The sequence below is a fragment of the Anthonomus grandis genome, chromosome 15, assembly GCF_022605725.1.
Source record: "Anthonomus grandis grandis chromosome 15, icAntGran1.3, whole genome shotgun sequence".
Lineage (NCBI taxonomy): Eukaryota > Metazoa > Arthropoda > Insecta > Coleoptera > Curculionidae > Anthonomus > Anthonomus grandis.
This window is the reverse complement of record NC_065560.1, coordinates 13367941-13382525: the sequence shown is the minus strand read 5'-3', so window position 1 is coordinate 13382525 and position 14585 is coordinate 13367941. Positions and strand designations below refer to the sequence as shown.

The 14585-nt window shown below is 32.8% G+C and overlaps 1 protein-coding gene and 1 long non-coding RNA gene across 3 annotated transcripts in view; one reads left to right on the top strand and one right to left on the bottom strand.

Annotated features, from left to right (window-relative positions):
* Positions 1-8383, bottom strand: part of LOC126745147 (nuclear pore complex protein Nup98-Nup96) — a 139045-nt gene extending 130662 nt beyond the window's left edge. Inside the window, exons 1-2 of one of the 2 annotated variants that reach the window (XM_050452868.1) lie at positions 8079-8383; positions 7845-7987 (exon numbers count right to left, since the gene is read on the bottom strand). In XM_050452868.1, the coding sequence (XP_050308825.1) occupies positions 7845-7987; positions 8079-8127 (192 nt within the window). In that variant the 5' untranslated portion in view covers positions 8128-8383. The remainder of the gene's footprint in view (positions 1-7844; positions 7988-8078) is intronic. The other variant, XM_050452869.1, reaches the window with a different exon arrangement.
* Positions 1478-3492, top strand: LOC126745153 (uncharacterized). Its single transcript, XR_007663445.1, has 3 exons — positions 1478-1737; positions 1890-2000; positions 2059-3492. It is a non-coding gene; the product is annotated as an uncharacterized LOC126745153 (long non-coding RNA).
* Positions 8384-14585: the final 6202 nt, after the last annotated feature.

The following is a 14585-nucleotide window of genomic DNA, read 5'->3' as shown; positions in this document are numbered from 1 at the left end:
ACTGTTGTTTCACATTTTCACCATGATGTAAGGGTCAACATATTAATAGGATTAATGAGAGGTCGCCTTTTCGGGCCTGTAATACTTCCTGATCGGCTCAATTCCAATGAGTTTTCAAATTTATTAAATGTTGACTTTCTGGAAGAAATCCCCTTAGCCCCTAGACAGGAACTTTGGTTTCAAATGGACGGATGCCCAGCCCATAATGGCAGAATTGTGCATAATTCCTTGAATCAATGCTTTGATGAGAAATTGATCGAAAGATACGGTCCAGTAAGATGGCCGCCCAGAAACCCTGACCTTACGCCCCTTGACTATTATGTCTGGGGTACATTAAAATCGAATGTTTATAGTATTAACATTAATACTCGAGACAAACTAATTAATCGAATTAGTGTGTGTTGCAATGAAATGCGACAAAAACGCGGTGAACTTGAACGGGTTGTTGATAGTGTCAGAAGAAGATGCATCAAATGTATTGAACAAGAGGGAAGACATTTTGAACAATTGTTATAATTTTAGGATTGTTTAATGAACTTTTGATTTTTTAATTTTGGTCAATCAAAAAATATAACATTTTCAATTTTTGTGGTTTTCTTTTATTTGCCCATGATATTGCTGTGAAAATAAATAGCTATCAAAAGTAAGTATATCATTGGAAAGGGTATTAAATACAGTAGTTTTTGCTGAAAAAAAAATCAAAAAATGTTAAATACCAGAAGAACTAACAACTTTTCGAAAAAATGTTATACGAATTTCGTTGCAAATAACTTGTTTAATCACCTCCCAAAGTTTGGCGGTTTTTATAGTAAACACCTTGTATATTGTTATAGGTGTATATATTGTTATTTTTGTTTAAGAACGTTATAGAAATAATTTCATTTTCACCAACAAAACTCTTCTGCTCATGAATACAGGCCTGTAAGTCTGTAGCATTTAGGCCACCTGCATTACCAGCAATCTTAAACCGCAGTTTTTTCACTTTTAGGATGCCTTGGTTACATATCACAGAATTTACAATAGATAGGAAATATATAAAAAAAATAGGAAATATAAAAATATATAGGAAATATAAAACCTAGCTAAACATAAATAAATTAAGTTATATTTAACATTGTGTTAACATGATTGACAGAATTACCCAAAATGAATTAAAACAACAATCCATATATCAAAAGTACAGTGAGGATACATTATTGAATCCCTGAGTAAAAGTTTTTAAATGCCGATTTCTTATATCTAACAACCGATAAATATATAAACAATATTCAGCAAGTAATGATAGTCATATATCGTGGGTATACTGCGAAAAGTGACCAAGTCGAATTTTTACCAATTTTAAGGTAATTAGGCCAACTATGGACTAATTACCTTAAAATTGATAATAATAAGCAGTTGCCGAATACCTGGTAAAAGTGACCAAGTCTAAATTAAAAAACTAGATATATGCCACATGCATAACATTAAAATGTACAAGTCATGACAACCAAATTATTTTCAAGAAAAACTGATCAAGTTCACTTTTCTATATAACTAGAAATGTTAATATCTTTAAGAGAAAATTGACTATTACGACTTGGTCATTATTTCATGTAAGCATTTTTTGTTTATATTCGGTAGTCATTCACATGCAGGAAAAAATTTATAGTTTAGTCTGTTTTAAAATGAGTTCCAGAGGCAAGTTTTTAGTGAAATTGTGTTTAGATAATGCTGAAGCTAATACACAGGAAAATAATGGTAAGTAAGAGTATTTTAATTAAATTAATTTGCTGAAAAAGAGTTTGAGGTTATGTTCGATTAAAGTTTATCTGATTTTGTTTTCTTTAAAGAGCAGAATAATATAATGGTGATCAAATAGCGGTTCTTATTAGTATTTTTCTCGTTTTCAGAACCCGCTTCGTTAATCTCAGAGACACAAAAAGTATGTGTTTTACCTGTGGCAACCACAAATGAAAATTACAATGACGATCCTGCATCCATAGTAAATAGTGTTGTTGAAGGTAAAATCTTTTTCAAGAAATAAAGTTCCCTTTTAGTTTAAATTTTCATTATAATTAGGCACATTAAGCTCTACGCCAAAAAAGTTTTAAAATGACCTACCTACATGCTCAGTAAAGGAAAATACATCTGAAAGCGATTTAAATTTTTCTTCTGGCAGCATTGATAATTATTACATACCTAGTGACCACGAAAACATGTCAAATGGAAAATCGTCTTCAGAAAGTGACACACGACAGCTACGTTTTGAAGCGGCAATTCAAAACGTAGCTGTCGCTGGAAGAAAAGTGATCCTTCTCAGTGGAAAAGCAATATTGCCAAAAAAAATAAAATGTCAAGTTTGACTTATAAATCTAAAAAGGGCATAGTAAAGCCAACAAAGAAACCTAGATTAATTAATTGCTCCTGTAAATTTAAATGCTCCTTAAATTTTAGTGATGAGTTGAACAATTTATGCTCACAATTTTGGGCTCTTGACTACAAAAGACAAAAAGACTTTATTCTTTGTTATGTTACAAGTAAGGCCAACGAGGTAGTTCAGAAATAGGAACATGTCTGCTTACATTCATACAAAATTTGCCACAAAATATTACGGAAATAAGTTTGTTTTTTGATACCTGCAGTGGTCAAAATAGAAATCAGTTTATTGCGGCCTTATTTATGTTTATTGTACATTTTGTACAAAATAGTAACTTAAGTGTTATACAACATAATTTCTTAGAGTCTGGTCATTCATACATGGAGGCAGACTCTATGCACAGTGCTATAGAGAATGCAAAAAAAAATATACCAGTATATACCATGCATGATTGGTGTAACATTTTTCGATTAGCTCGCAATCGTGGACAAAATAAAATAAGTGGACCATACAACATTCATGAATTAAAGTATAGTGATTTCTTTGACTTAAAGGCACTAGCTGCTCGTACTTTTAAGAATAGAACTATAGATAAAAACGGTAATCGCGTAAATTGGTTAAAGATCAAGTGCATGCGATATGAAAGAAATATGCCGCAGTATGTCCTATTTAAATACAATTATAGCGACTTGGAGTTTATTAAACTTAATGTAACAGGACGTATGAAACGAACAGCGAATGATGTTATCATAAATGAAATACCTCATCTATACAGCAAAGAAATTCCAATATCCAATGCCAAAAAGCAAGATCTTTTAAAGCTTTGTAGAATGGGAGCAATTCCTTCCGAGTTTCATCCATGGTACCAATTGATACCATCAGATAGTGGAAAAAAGATGTCGCTCCGGAGCCATCAGCGTTTTCAGATTCAGATTCGGACTAGTTCTTTTTAAATATTGCTCTATTTTTTATATTTTTCTACTTCAATAAGAGTTACATGTTTATTTTAAATGTATTTAAATTTATATTTTTCAATAAATTTAAAACAAAGCATTTTTTTTGTGTTTTGTTGCTAGACGAAATTAATTTGTTGTTGACCATCATTGCGAAATGGAGAAATTCCTACATCCAAAAGTGACCAAGTCAATATTTGTTTCAAATTTGTTAAAGGTAACAACAATATTAAGTACTAAATTAATTTATGAAATCCATATTATAATATTAAAAAGAAAAAAGAATGAATATTTTGCTTTATCTATAAACTCTAAATCCCGAAAAAAACTGCAAACCTTTAAATTGATTTATTTACAAACTATGATGGCTTGACTTGGTCAGTTTTCGCAGTATACCCACAATATATCAACTGATCTATACAAGTACATAAAGCATACTAAGGCTCATTATAATCTAACATAATATTCATGTGATTGAAGTGTGTAACGTTTACTGTCAAAGGCTATTCTTTAAAGTACATTTTTAAGAGAAAAAACCTGCTTTATTGCTAAAAAATATATAACTGAAGTTTTGAAAATTATGAATTTTTAGATTATGGCTGCTCATAAACTTTATATGGAGTCTAGATCTAGTGTTAATTAGGCAAATTTTTCTAAACTAAGTTCTTTCTGTAACAGACTAATTGATACAGAACTGTTAACTTCGGTTAACTCCATCTAATGCAACCCAAAATCAACCCAATCCAATTCAACTGAGCCCAAAACACCAAAAAAATGTGTATAGAAGAAATAAAGACATTTTTAATCAAATAACATTTAGGGCAACTCTGTTACCTGAGATGGAAGGGACTTTTGTTTTTGTTTTTATATGAAAAATATATTTTCTTTAGACTTAATTTGAAATAAAATTTGCCATATTTCATATTATTTTTAATTCAGATTGAATTCTAAAAAGTACCAAAACAATAAGTCAGTTGTTTTCAGTATCTTTTTTACATGAACATAAGGGACTTAGTTACAAGAAAAAGTAAAAACATTTTTTTTCATGTTACATAAACAATTTCCTCTTTTTGGTCATTTTTAATGCCTAATTTCATAAAAATTAAATAATTGTTTCCAAAACTACAAAATTTTCAATTACTGAATTATTATAAAGTTAAATTATATATAAAGTTACTATAGACTAGTTAACATATATCATATATTATAGTTTTTATCGAATTATGATTTGTTTTAATATTGCTACAATCAAGCACCTAGATGTGACATCTGTATGTGCGGTATCAAATCATGTTACTTACTTTTAGATATAAACTAATAATATTTTCTATTATAAATATTATAACAAAGATAAGAAAGATTAAGAGACTAAGCAAGTTAGAGAGAAACATAATTAAAAAATTATGCATACATACATATAAATATATTAAAAAATTCAAAATACAACCAACCATGACACTATTGGTGATCAAATGCTCAGACGAAAAACTTTTCAAATTGGTAAGGGCTTTCAGAGATTACACTCTTACACAACAATTTACATTTTTTTATGGAAGTACAACCTCTACAAGCACCCGGCAACAAGTTATACTATTTAGGTCCAAAGTCTTGTATCATAATTATGATTAACAAAAGACTTTAAATTAGGTTGAATATGTATATAAGAACAGATTGTGAGAGTGTAAATTGATCAAATGTTAAAAATATCTTTATTAAATAGTAAATGCGTAGGGTACAATCTATCTTTTTTAAAAATAGTTTTTAAAATATATTTCTCTATTATATTTAATTTGTACAGGCAGTTATTATAAAGTCCTCCCCACACCAATATACCATATCTTATAATTGATTCCACAAATGCTTTATACAACATTATTAAAGTCTTAGTATTTAAAAATTCCCTCAATATTAATATAATAAAAATTTATGAATTAGTTTTCGAATTTTGTTGGAAAGATAATCAATGTGTGGTTGCCATTTCAGAAACTTATCAATTACAACTCCAAGGTATTTTGTACATGAAGTTTCTTTAATACAGTGATTATCTACTAAAATAGAACTATAATGTGGTCTATTCGCATTAGTAAGTGAAAAGGCTATGTATGTTGTTTTAGCTAAATTTAATGATAATTTAAACGTTTGAAGCCAATTTTTTATTATAGTTAAATTATTTACAGATTTATGTTTCACAATGTCCCAAGACTCTCCTGAAATCACAATCGGTGTATCATCTGCTTAAGATACTAATAGATCATCCACCTGTACCCTTAATAGTAAGTTGATATATATTATAAAGAGTACTGGGCCCAAAACTGTTCCTTGTGGAATGCCAATCTTAATTTCCTGTTTGTCACTTAGGACATTATTGAGCTTAAACATTTGTAGTCGCCCTGATAAATAACTTGAAAACAACTCTAAAGCAGTACCCTCAATTCCGTATCTTTCAAGAACATTAACAAGTATATTATGAGGCACAGTACCAAAGGCCTTTGCAAGATCTAGGAATATAGCCATACATTTTCTGTTTGAATTTAAATTATTTACTACCTCAGTTATTAGTTGATGCATGGCATCTTCTGTACTGCACCCCTCAAGAAATCCATATTGACTTGAGGATAAAACATTATTTATTCTTAAGAAATTCATTAGTTTAATCTTTATACATTTTTCACAGAGTTTCGCAAAATTACTTATAAGGCTGATAGGCCTGTAATTATTAATGGATATTTTGGAACCTGATTTATGGATAGGTGTTATTACCAATGTTTTAAATTCAAGGGGTATTTTACCAGTTTCTAATATGAGGTTTAGTATATCTAATAGTGGATTAATTATTTCTAAATGTGTCTGTTTAATGATATCAGCTTGAATACTATCATAACCTGGTGAACTATTATTTTTTAATGTTGAGATACACTTTATTAATTCATTTTTTGTTATGGGGTTAAAATAAATTGATTTTGTTATTGGGGCATCCAATTTCTGTTCATGTGGTGGCGGAATTGCTGTTTCCATTTTTACTCCAACATTGATGTAATAGCTATTACAATAATTTGATGCTTCAAGTAGACTATTAAAATTTTCTCCATATTAATTTTTTATATTAATAAAACCATCGTTTTTGTTTTTAACGTTTTCGTATGTGGCATCTTTGATTATTTGGTGCAACTTTCTCATATTACCCTTGTTATTTTCAATTTTTTTCCTATAATATTCATTTTTCTGTTTATGTATGAGTTGTTTAATTTATTTCTATATTCTCTATATTCTTTATCTAATTGGGTATCAAATCTTTTCAATAATTTTTTCTTCATTCAGTATCTAGTCTTAATTGATATGATAATATCGTTACTAATCCAATCTTTTATTTTTTTATGTTTTTTGTGCTTTTTTTTTTGTTTGGTAACTTTTCAAGAAAGTTACTCTGAGTCATGATTATTCATCACCACTGACCAATCAAAATCTCATAGTAGTTGTCTAAACTTAGGAATATCCAATTTAGTTTTAATGTCATTGTAAGAATTTATTAAATTATATTGCTTTTCTTCTATTTGACTAGAGAGAAACATTATTGGGCTATGATCTGTTATATCCGCTTTAATTACATATGAATTTAGTTGTAAATTATTAGATTTTATTTTTTGATTGATAAACAAGTGATCTAGGCAAGTTTTTGAAAGAAGTCTTGTGACTGAGTTAATATATGACTTGAAGCCTAATGAGTTCATCATAGAAAGATAATTAACAACATGATTATCATTTCGTTCTAAAATATTTAGATTGATTTCTCCAACAAAAATTTCGATATTAGAAAGAGTTATCGTCTCAAAGTATGTAAATAAATCACTTATAAAATCTGTCTTTGAAATGGGTGGAGGCTTGTATATTGCTGTTAATCCAAAAGTTGTGCCATTTACTTGAAAATTCATTCTACTTAGAGTTGCTTCTGAGTCAACTGAGTGAAAGAAAAATCAACATTCAAATTATTTTTTACTAGTATAACAACACAATCATTTTTATTACTTAGCATTATTATATAAAACTCTGTAGTCTGGTATATTAAAATTGTTTATCGAATCAATTTGAAAGGTTTCAGAAAGCACAATAATATCAATAAAATGTAATTTGTATGTTTCTAAGTAAGTAATTAAGTTATCAATGTTCCTATTTAAGCTTCTTATATTACAATGAGTCCCTAATGGTTCCCTGCTTATAGTTCACACCCATTACCATCAATCCATCAAACACTTGCAGTGAATTTTTGAAAACAAGTTTAATCATACACTTTATCATGATTTTTTCCTTTTTTTATTATTTTATTAAAGAAAATATCATTCATCCTCCAATTTTTCTTGCTTAAAAAAGTCCAAAGAGCATTAACTTCCTATTTTATATTCAAAACTGTTAAAAATTGGAGATACCTAAAGTCGACTAGAACCGGAAACCATAACATTTTTAAAATAAGGAAAATTTAGTCATTAACTTAGAACATTTAAAAAAAAAGATATCCTTTAGTAAAAAAAGACAATAATTACCTGTTGGGCACCCATAAATGAGGCATTTTGTTGAGTTGCCCCAAATCCAAATGTTGTTGGTTTGTTTTGCTGTCCAAAAGTGGTTGATGTATTAAAAAGTGAGCCCCCAGTAGACACCGACTGGCCAAACAACCCAGTGGTACCTAATGAAACAATATAAGTTTATGTAGGTAATAATCAATTGCATGAGTGTTTGGTGTAAAGTTAAAAATCCAATTTAACATCAGAACTTACCAAATGAAGTACTAGGTGCTGGGGAACCGAAAGCGGGCTTCCCAAACATGATTGTAATGGACTAAGCAATAAAATTCAGTTTATTCAGCACCTTTTTCAATTTATCACTACATAAAGCTGTGAAAACTCTTGCTGTCTAGGCACTATTTTCTGTTGCAAATTTGTTGGTTTGAGAGGAATTAACAAGTATTTACTTCCTCAGGCGTATCTTTAAAAATCTTGATACGCAGTTATTAAACAAAAAACTGGTAAAATTGCAACAAAATGTGCAAAAAAACAACAAATTCTATCAAAGCCAACAACTGTCAGATGTCAACTAGACCCGTCAAAAGTTCAGAGAAGTGAGTCGCATCCGCACCACACCGCAGTGAAAAAGCAGAACGACGTTGTGACACAAATGAATTTAAAGGCACCGCCACAGCCGACTTTACTCAGGCTGCGAAATGATAATATCGGCAACACGGCTTCCAGATTCGTTTTTATTTCAATTCCCATAGGACTTAATGGGGATCGCTTGAATTCCTCTCTTAAATTTGAGTTTTTAAGTGAAATTTCGGAAAGGAAAGCGAACGAAGTTATTATTAAAAACTTACTAAGTCTTAGTTACATCTCTTAGCCAGTGTCGGTGTGTATGCCCTGTGTACATAAATATAAATTAATTTGTATTTTTTTAAAATTTTTTTCAAGCTTTCACTATCAAAATGTATCGAAAAGATATTCTTACGTAAGGTTTTTTTTTGTTTTCTTGTTATTTTGCTTCCTTTTTTGTTGCTTTTTCTTAAGGATGTATCACTTAAAAGTGCCTCTTGCAGAGGTAATTTTGAGAAACGGTTTTTATAATCGAGATGCATTCCTATTTGCTAAATTCACTTACATCATAAGTACAACTGTTTTTTAATCTTTGCTATTCACTTGGATGTTATTTTAAATTCATGCCATTTATTCTAAAAAGTTCTCTTTCAATATTCGGAGTAATGTTTTAATTGATTTGTAGCAAGCAATTCCAGATTTCTGGTACTAGTGGTAGTAGTAATAAGGGTGGGGAAGCTAGAGCGCGCCAAGTAGGCCTGAACAGTCCCTTTTTGCCAACCCCAAAATCACCCACCCCTACGCCTTTACTTCCAATGCGCGGTCTTCACTGAGTCGTCCCGTCTTTTTATTAAAGGCTTGCACGATGTCCCAGTCCAGATCTTTAAGATCTTCCCGCTGGAGTGTCGTTGCTCCGAAAATTTTCCTTCTCAGGCGACTTCACTTATTACAGATACTTAGTATGTGGTATGAAGTTTCCTCCCCTGTACCACAATTCGGACAGAGTGGGCTTTCTCTTATACCAAGAAGGTGTAGTTGCCTGTTTAGACTGTTGTGCCCGGTCAGGATACCCACCAAGTCTTTGATATTTTGTCGGGTCTTTGTTAGCAGTCGCCTTGCTTTAGAGCCGTCATGGTCTGGTATCATTTCCTTGGCCTGTCTACATCCTTCTGTCCTTCTCCAATTCTTCCTTGTTTTTCCCCAGGCCCAATTATTAAGTGCCTGGGAGATTTGTTTTTTGCTAAAACCGAGACAAGGCTCGGGGCCTACGAAGGGGTTACCGGAATCCTGTCTTGCCAGTTCGTCAGCCCGCTCATTGCCCTCGACACCTTGGTGTCCTGGGACCCACCCCAGTCTCACTTCCCTGTATGCTGCAAGCCTTTCCAATGCGTCTCTGCATTCCTGGACTAGCGCTGAGCTGGTCCAGGGTTTCTGAATCGCCTTGAGGCCAGCTTGACTATCGGAGTAGATACAAATATTCCCGTTACCTTTCAATGCCTCTCGTTTGTTTGTTACTTCGAGTATAGCAAACACATCCGCTTGGAAAACTGTGGTGTGTTTTCTCTTTCTAGCGGGAAAAAGTTCCCTGTGTTCGTTTCGATCCTGTACAGCTCCGGCTGAATTAGTACTTTTCATCCATGATCCATCTGTGTATCAGGTCTGGAAATCACTTGCCTCTCTAATTTGGTTCGCCGAACATTCTTCCCTTGTCGGGATTTCGACTTGAAACTCCTTTTTTAACCTTAGTGGTGCCGCAGGTGTTGTTCTCATAGCTCCAGTAATTCCCAAGCAGACCAGTCTTTGCAGTCTGGTCAGCTTTTGGGCGTTGGTGACCACACGTCTCAAAAAACACGTCTGTTACATCCTTAGTAAAATTTATCGAACGAAGCAGTCTTTTTTTTTTGCTGTTGTGTCGTTGTTGTTGTTGTCTGTTGCTGTGGTTACTACGGCACACACAAACAGCGCACAAGAACAACAAATAAAGACAACGGAACATAAATACAGTTTTAAGTAAAAAATACGAACTGTCGTTTTACACGAAGATCATCGTATAAAAGCTGTGTAGTTTCCGGAAACAAATAAATCTTTCATCATCGGGGTATCGGTGGATGATCAATTGCGATCACACATACGGCTTCGAAGCAAATCGGCCTGCTTCTATTACTTTTTTTTTAATAAAAAAGTACGAAGATGTGGTAAACGATTTTAGTGGGTACCTCGGCCTGCAATACGATAACATAATATCGATTATATGTATAAATATCGTATGCGTTTGGTCTAAGAGTTGTGCTTAAATGATCGCTCGATGTTTTTTAAAAGAATTTCGCCCACTGTTTTCGGAGTGAGATGTTTAGAATTTTTAAAAATACGGCTGTTCACCTTACCACGGATCCGTACGAGATCCTCAGTCGTATGACTGCGGTATAAAGCCACTGGAGAACGTGGGGTTTTAGACTCCATCTTGTACCTATTGTTTGCTGTAATTGCCATATTAGGGCTGTTGCCTTATTTACTGCCTGTTCTACGTGAGTTTTAAACGTGAGCTTGCTGACTAAAATGACTCCCAAGTATTTGACCTGCTGCCTCAAGGCGATTCTGATACATAATGGGAGGTTTAAAGCCTGTCAATTTCCGCCTCTTCTCGAGAATGAGCTCGGTCTTTTTAGGGTTGACCGACAGCCCTGTCTCCCAACACCACTGTTCCACTATTCTGCACGCGACTTGCATTCGCTCACAGGCTGTATTCACAAATGTACCCCTGACCATCACTAGTCCGTCGTCCGCGTAAGCCTGTGCATAGAATCCTTCTAGTTCTAGAAGTTCCTAGAAGTTCTAGCCTCCTGATTTCTGGTAAGAAAATGTGATTTTATTTATTACTATTATGTTTTTGTATTGTCAATCTTAAGTCTTAAACAAAATCAAAATCAGTTAATTTCAATGAAGAAGTTTCACTCAAATATTTAATTTTTAACTTGATTATTATAAATATATATTACAAAATGTCTGGCCTCTCATTTTCTATTCCACAATTAAAAAATTGATTAAAATTTCCTGTAAATATCCTTTATGTAAGAGTATGTGTAATTTTAATGGTTCTGATAAACACTAATAAAAGTTTTTTCAAGTTCCTTCAGTCCCCATTATAAGTAAAATGAGACTTTGACCTATAAAATTTGTTCTGATCAGTTTTGTCCAACAAATGTTAATAACGCTGATACTGCTAGCTTTACACTATGATACATATTTCTTTAAACATTTATTTTATCTTTTCCTTTTACATGAATCATTTAGTAAATTTATTTATAAGTCTTGCATTGTTTTTTTCTTAATCATACCACTTTCTGTGTTCACTGAGACGAGACATATGTAGGTATAGAGACTAAGAGAGCTGAGCACCCAGAATGAATTACAATGAATGTTTTTGTTTTGTGTTTTTTTAAGAGTTTCTTTTTATTTTGTCATGACATGTGTCTTTCAATTCAGTTTTTATTAAAATCATAGTTCCATGATAGGTTGTTAGTATTATAAGAGACCAACAAATATATACTATGAAGTGTTATATGTTTATACTAAAATACATTATTTTCATTTTTAAATAGTTTATTTAGTTTTGTAGAGAGATATATTGTTTCTTTGGATAATAGTCTGTTATAAAATTTTTAATTAGTTTTTAAAATCTGTTTACTTTTTCTTTAGGAAACAGAAATAAGTACCTACATATTAAAAAAAGATAGTTGTGTTAGTAGAATAGGGATATTATTAACCTATTGGTAATGTCTTTAGATGTATTATAAGAAAATAGAACAAAAATCTTCACAACTTTTTCTAATCTATTTAATATTAGGGTAGTTCAGTGCTAACAAAATACTTTTAAACATTTTTAGATTAATTCTAATTTATATAAAGTATGTTCTAATAAATTATTTTATATTACTTATATCATTTTAAGTATTTTCAGGAAAATTAAATAATAAATGTATTAATGAAAAACATTGTTTTATTTCCATTTTGTAATTGGTATGTATTACACTATTGTTAATTAATTATTCCAGTAAATCAACTATATAGATACGTAAAATAAAGCTAAAGAGTTTTATTTTTATTCTGATCAATATCTGATGCTAACATCTAATCAAAAAGGCTCTTTTCTCTATATTATAGTGCAATCCTTCTGGGTTATAATCACGAACTTAATAAATATACATGGCCTGCCAACTCAATAAAAAGTAAATGACCACTACTAGGGGGGCGCGATTTTGCGTCATTGTGTCCTTTCGATGTTGGTCACTCTGACAAATTTCAGTTGTGCCAATTGTAGGAAAATAAAACGATTAAACTTTTTGAGAGGTTACATTTACAAAAATACAAAATAGAGCAAACTCTTTGCCTTCAATTTTCTTGAAACCCATCGGTCTGGGCGATGTACAGCAATCGTACCTGTCTTGTAGTAAAAGGAAGTAGTTTTCAAAAAATTAATCCACGTTGCAAAGAAATACCCTCAAAAAGTTAGTCATGAAACAACTTCCCACCTTGAAAAAATTATCCTTTTCGATTTTCCAAATAATTTTTCAGTATCGCTATCTGATTCAGGATCAAAATTTATGATCTTTTTCGTCCTATCTTGTTTTTTAAGACTCCAATTTCAAAAAACCGTTTTTTAAATCCACTCTTCCAGTGCCCCTAACTCCCATAATGCATATTCCGCTCTATACTTATAGGAATATCCTGTTGGAAGGACTTCATGGCAAATCGATATAATATTAAGATACTTTTTTTAGAGCATACATATATATGTCATTTATTTAGTCAAAAAAACTAACTCCGCCTAGTCAAGCATTGGATAGAGACCCACTTAGCATAAGCTAATGGGGCTCAAAACGATTGCCTAGATGGTCCCAAGCCCATAAAAGGAGGAGGGAACACATGCAGGGGCTGAGAGAGTTGCTCGGCATAACCTATGAGAAAATAAGGCCGAGCCCTAGATGGAGCCATCCGGAGAGGTCGCAACGTAACAATCAGGGTTTCAGGGCTTCCTTAGGCCATCAGTTAGTATAGTGGCCCACCCTTGCCAAGCTAGCATAGGGGGCTTGGCAAGAATCTCGATAGATGTAGTAGTGCCAGGTGGCACCTGTGGTAGGACTCTGCTGCATCCATCGGGAGGATACAGTTGCAACTGCCGGATCCTCCTGAAAGGAAAAGTCTTGACCACGTCAACTCGTAGGTGAGCCGACTATCTGCACACGCACTAAGTGCAAAACATGACAACACACATCACCAACCCAAAAAATAAAAGTATCATGAACTTACAAGAAAGGGACGTCGGAGGAAAAGAGCCCACAAACAAGACAAACGAAGGATTTGGGGGATCCTACCCCCAAATCCTTCGAAGCCAGGATGGACTTTTTATCCATCCAGGAGGAGAAACCAAACAGTTCCTCCAGGACCAGCTTCCGCTTCTACAAATCCTCTTGTAGGTGGCAACTCTAAGGGCACCACCAAAGCCTCGAACAGCGGGCAACACCCGAGGAGTCGCCAGCTAGTAAAAGGGCGTGGACAAAGGGCAAGAGATTGTAAGGCGAGAGGCACCCGCCGCTGTCAGGGAACCACCCATAGTCAAGCTGCCTACACCACTAATGTTAGGGTACGTGACGTGTCTTTAGAAATAAAGGAAAATATAAAAAATCTTGGTCTTACTTTTGACAGTCAAATGCGATTCGACCAGCACGTATTTCATTGTATCCAAAAAGCTTATCTTAGACTTAAATTATACAGCAATCGTTTATGGAAACTGCTTGACACAAATTCAAAAAAACGTATACAAGGAGTGCAAAATTCCTGTTTGCGGTATATCTATGGAATCCGTAAATATAAAAGAATTTCTTATAAACTCTCTGAAACAAACTGGCTTAAAATGGAAACCAGGCGTACAGTGCACTGCATCTTTTGATAATAGGTTATTATTTTATAAGACATCTATATATCTTTAGAATAAAATTATTTATAGATCGCATGTACATAATATAAATATTAGATTTAAAGGTTTGATAACACCTCCTCTACATCGAACATCTATTTATGAACGAGTTTTTCCTATAATATTTCAAACCTGTACAACTTTATTCCCGATTGTTTCAAGATTCTGGGACCAAGACTCTTTGAATATTATTTCCAGCAGGAGAAGGGCCCGGCTCTTCCGGT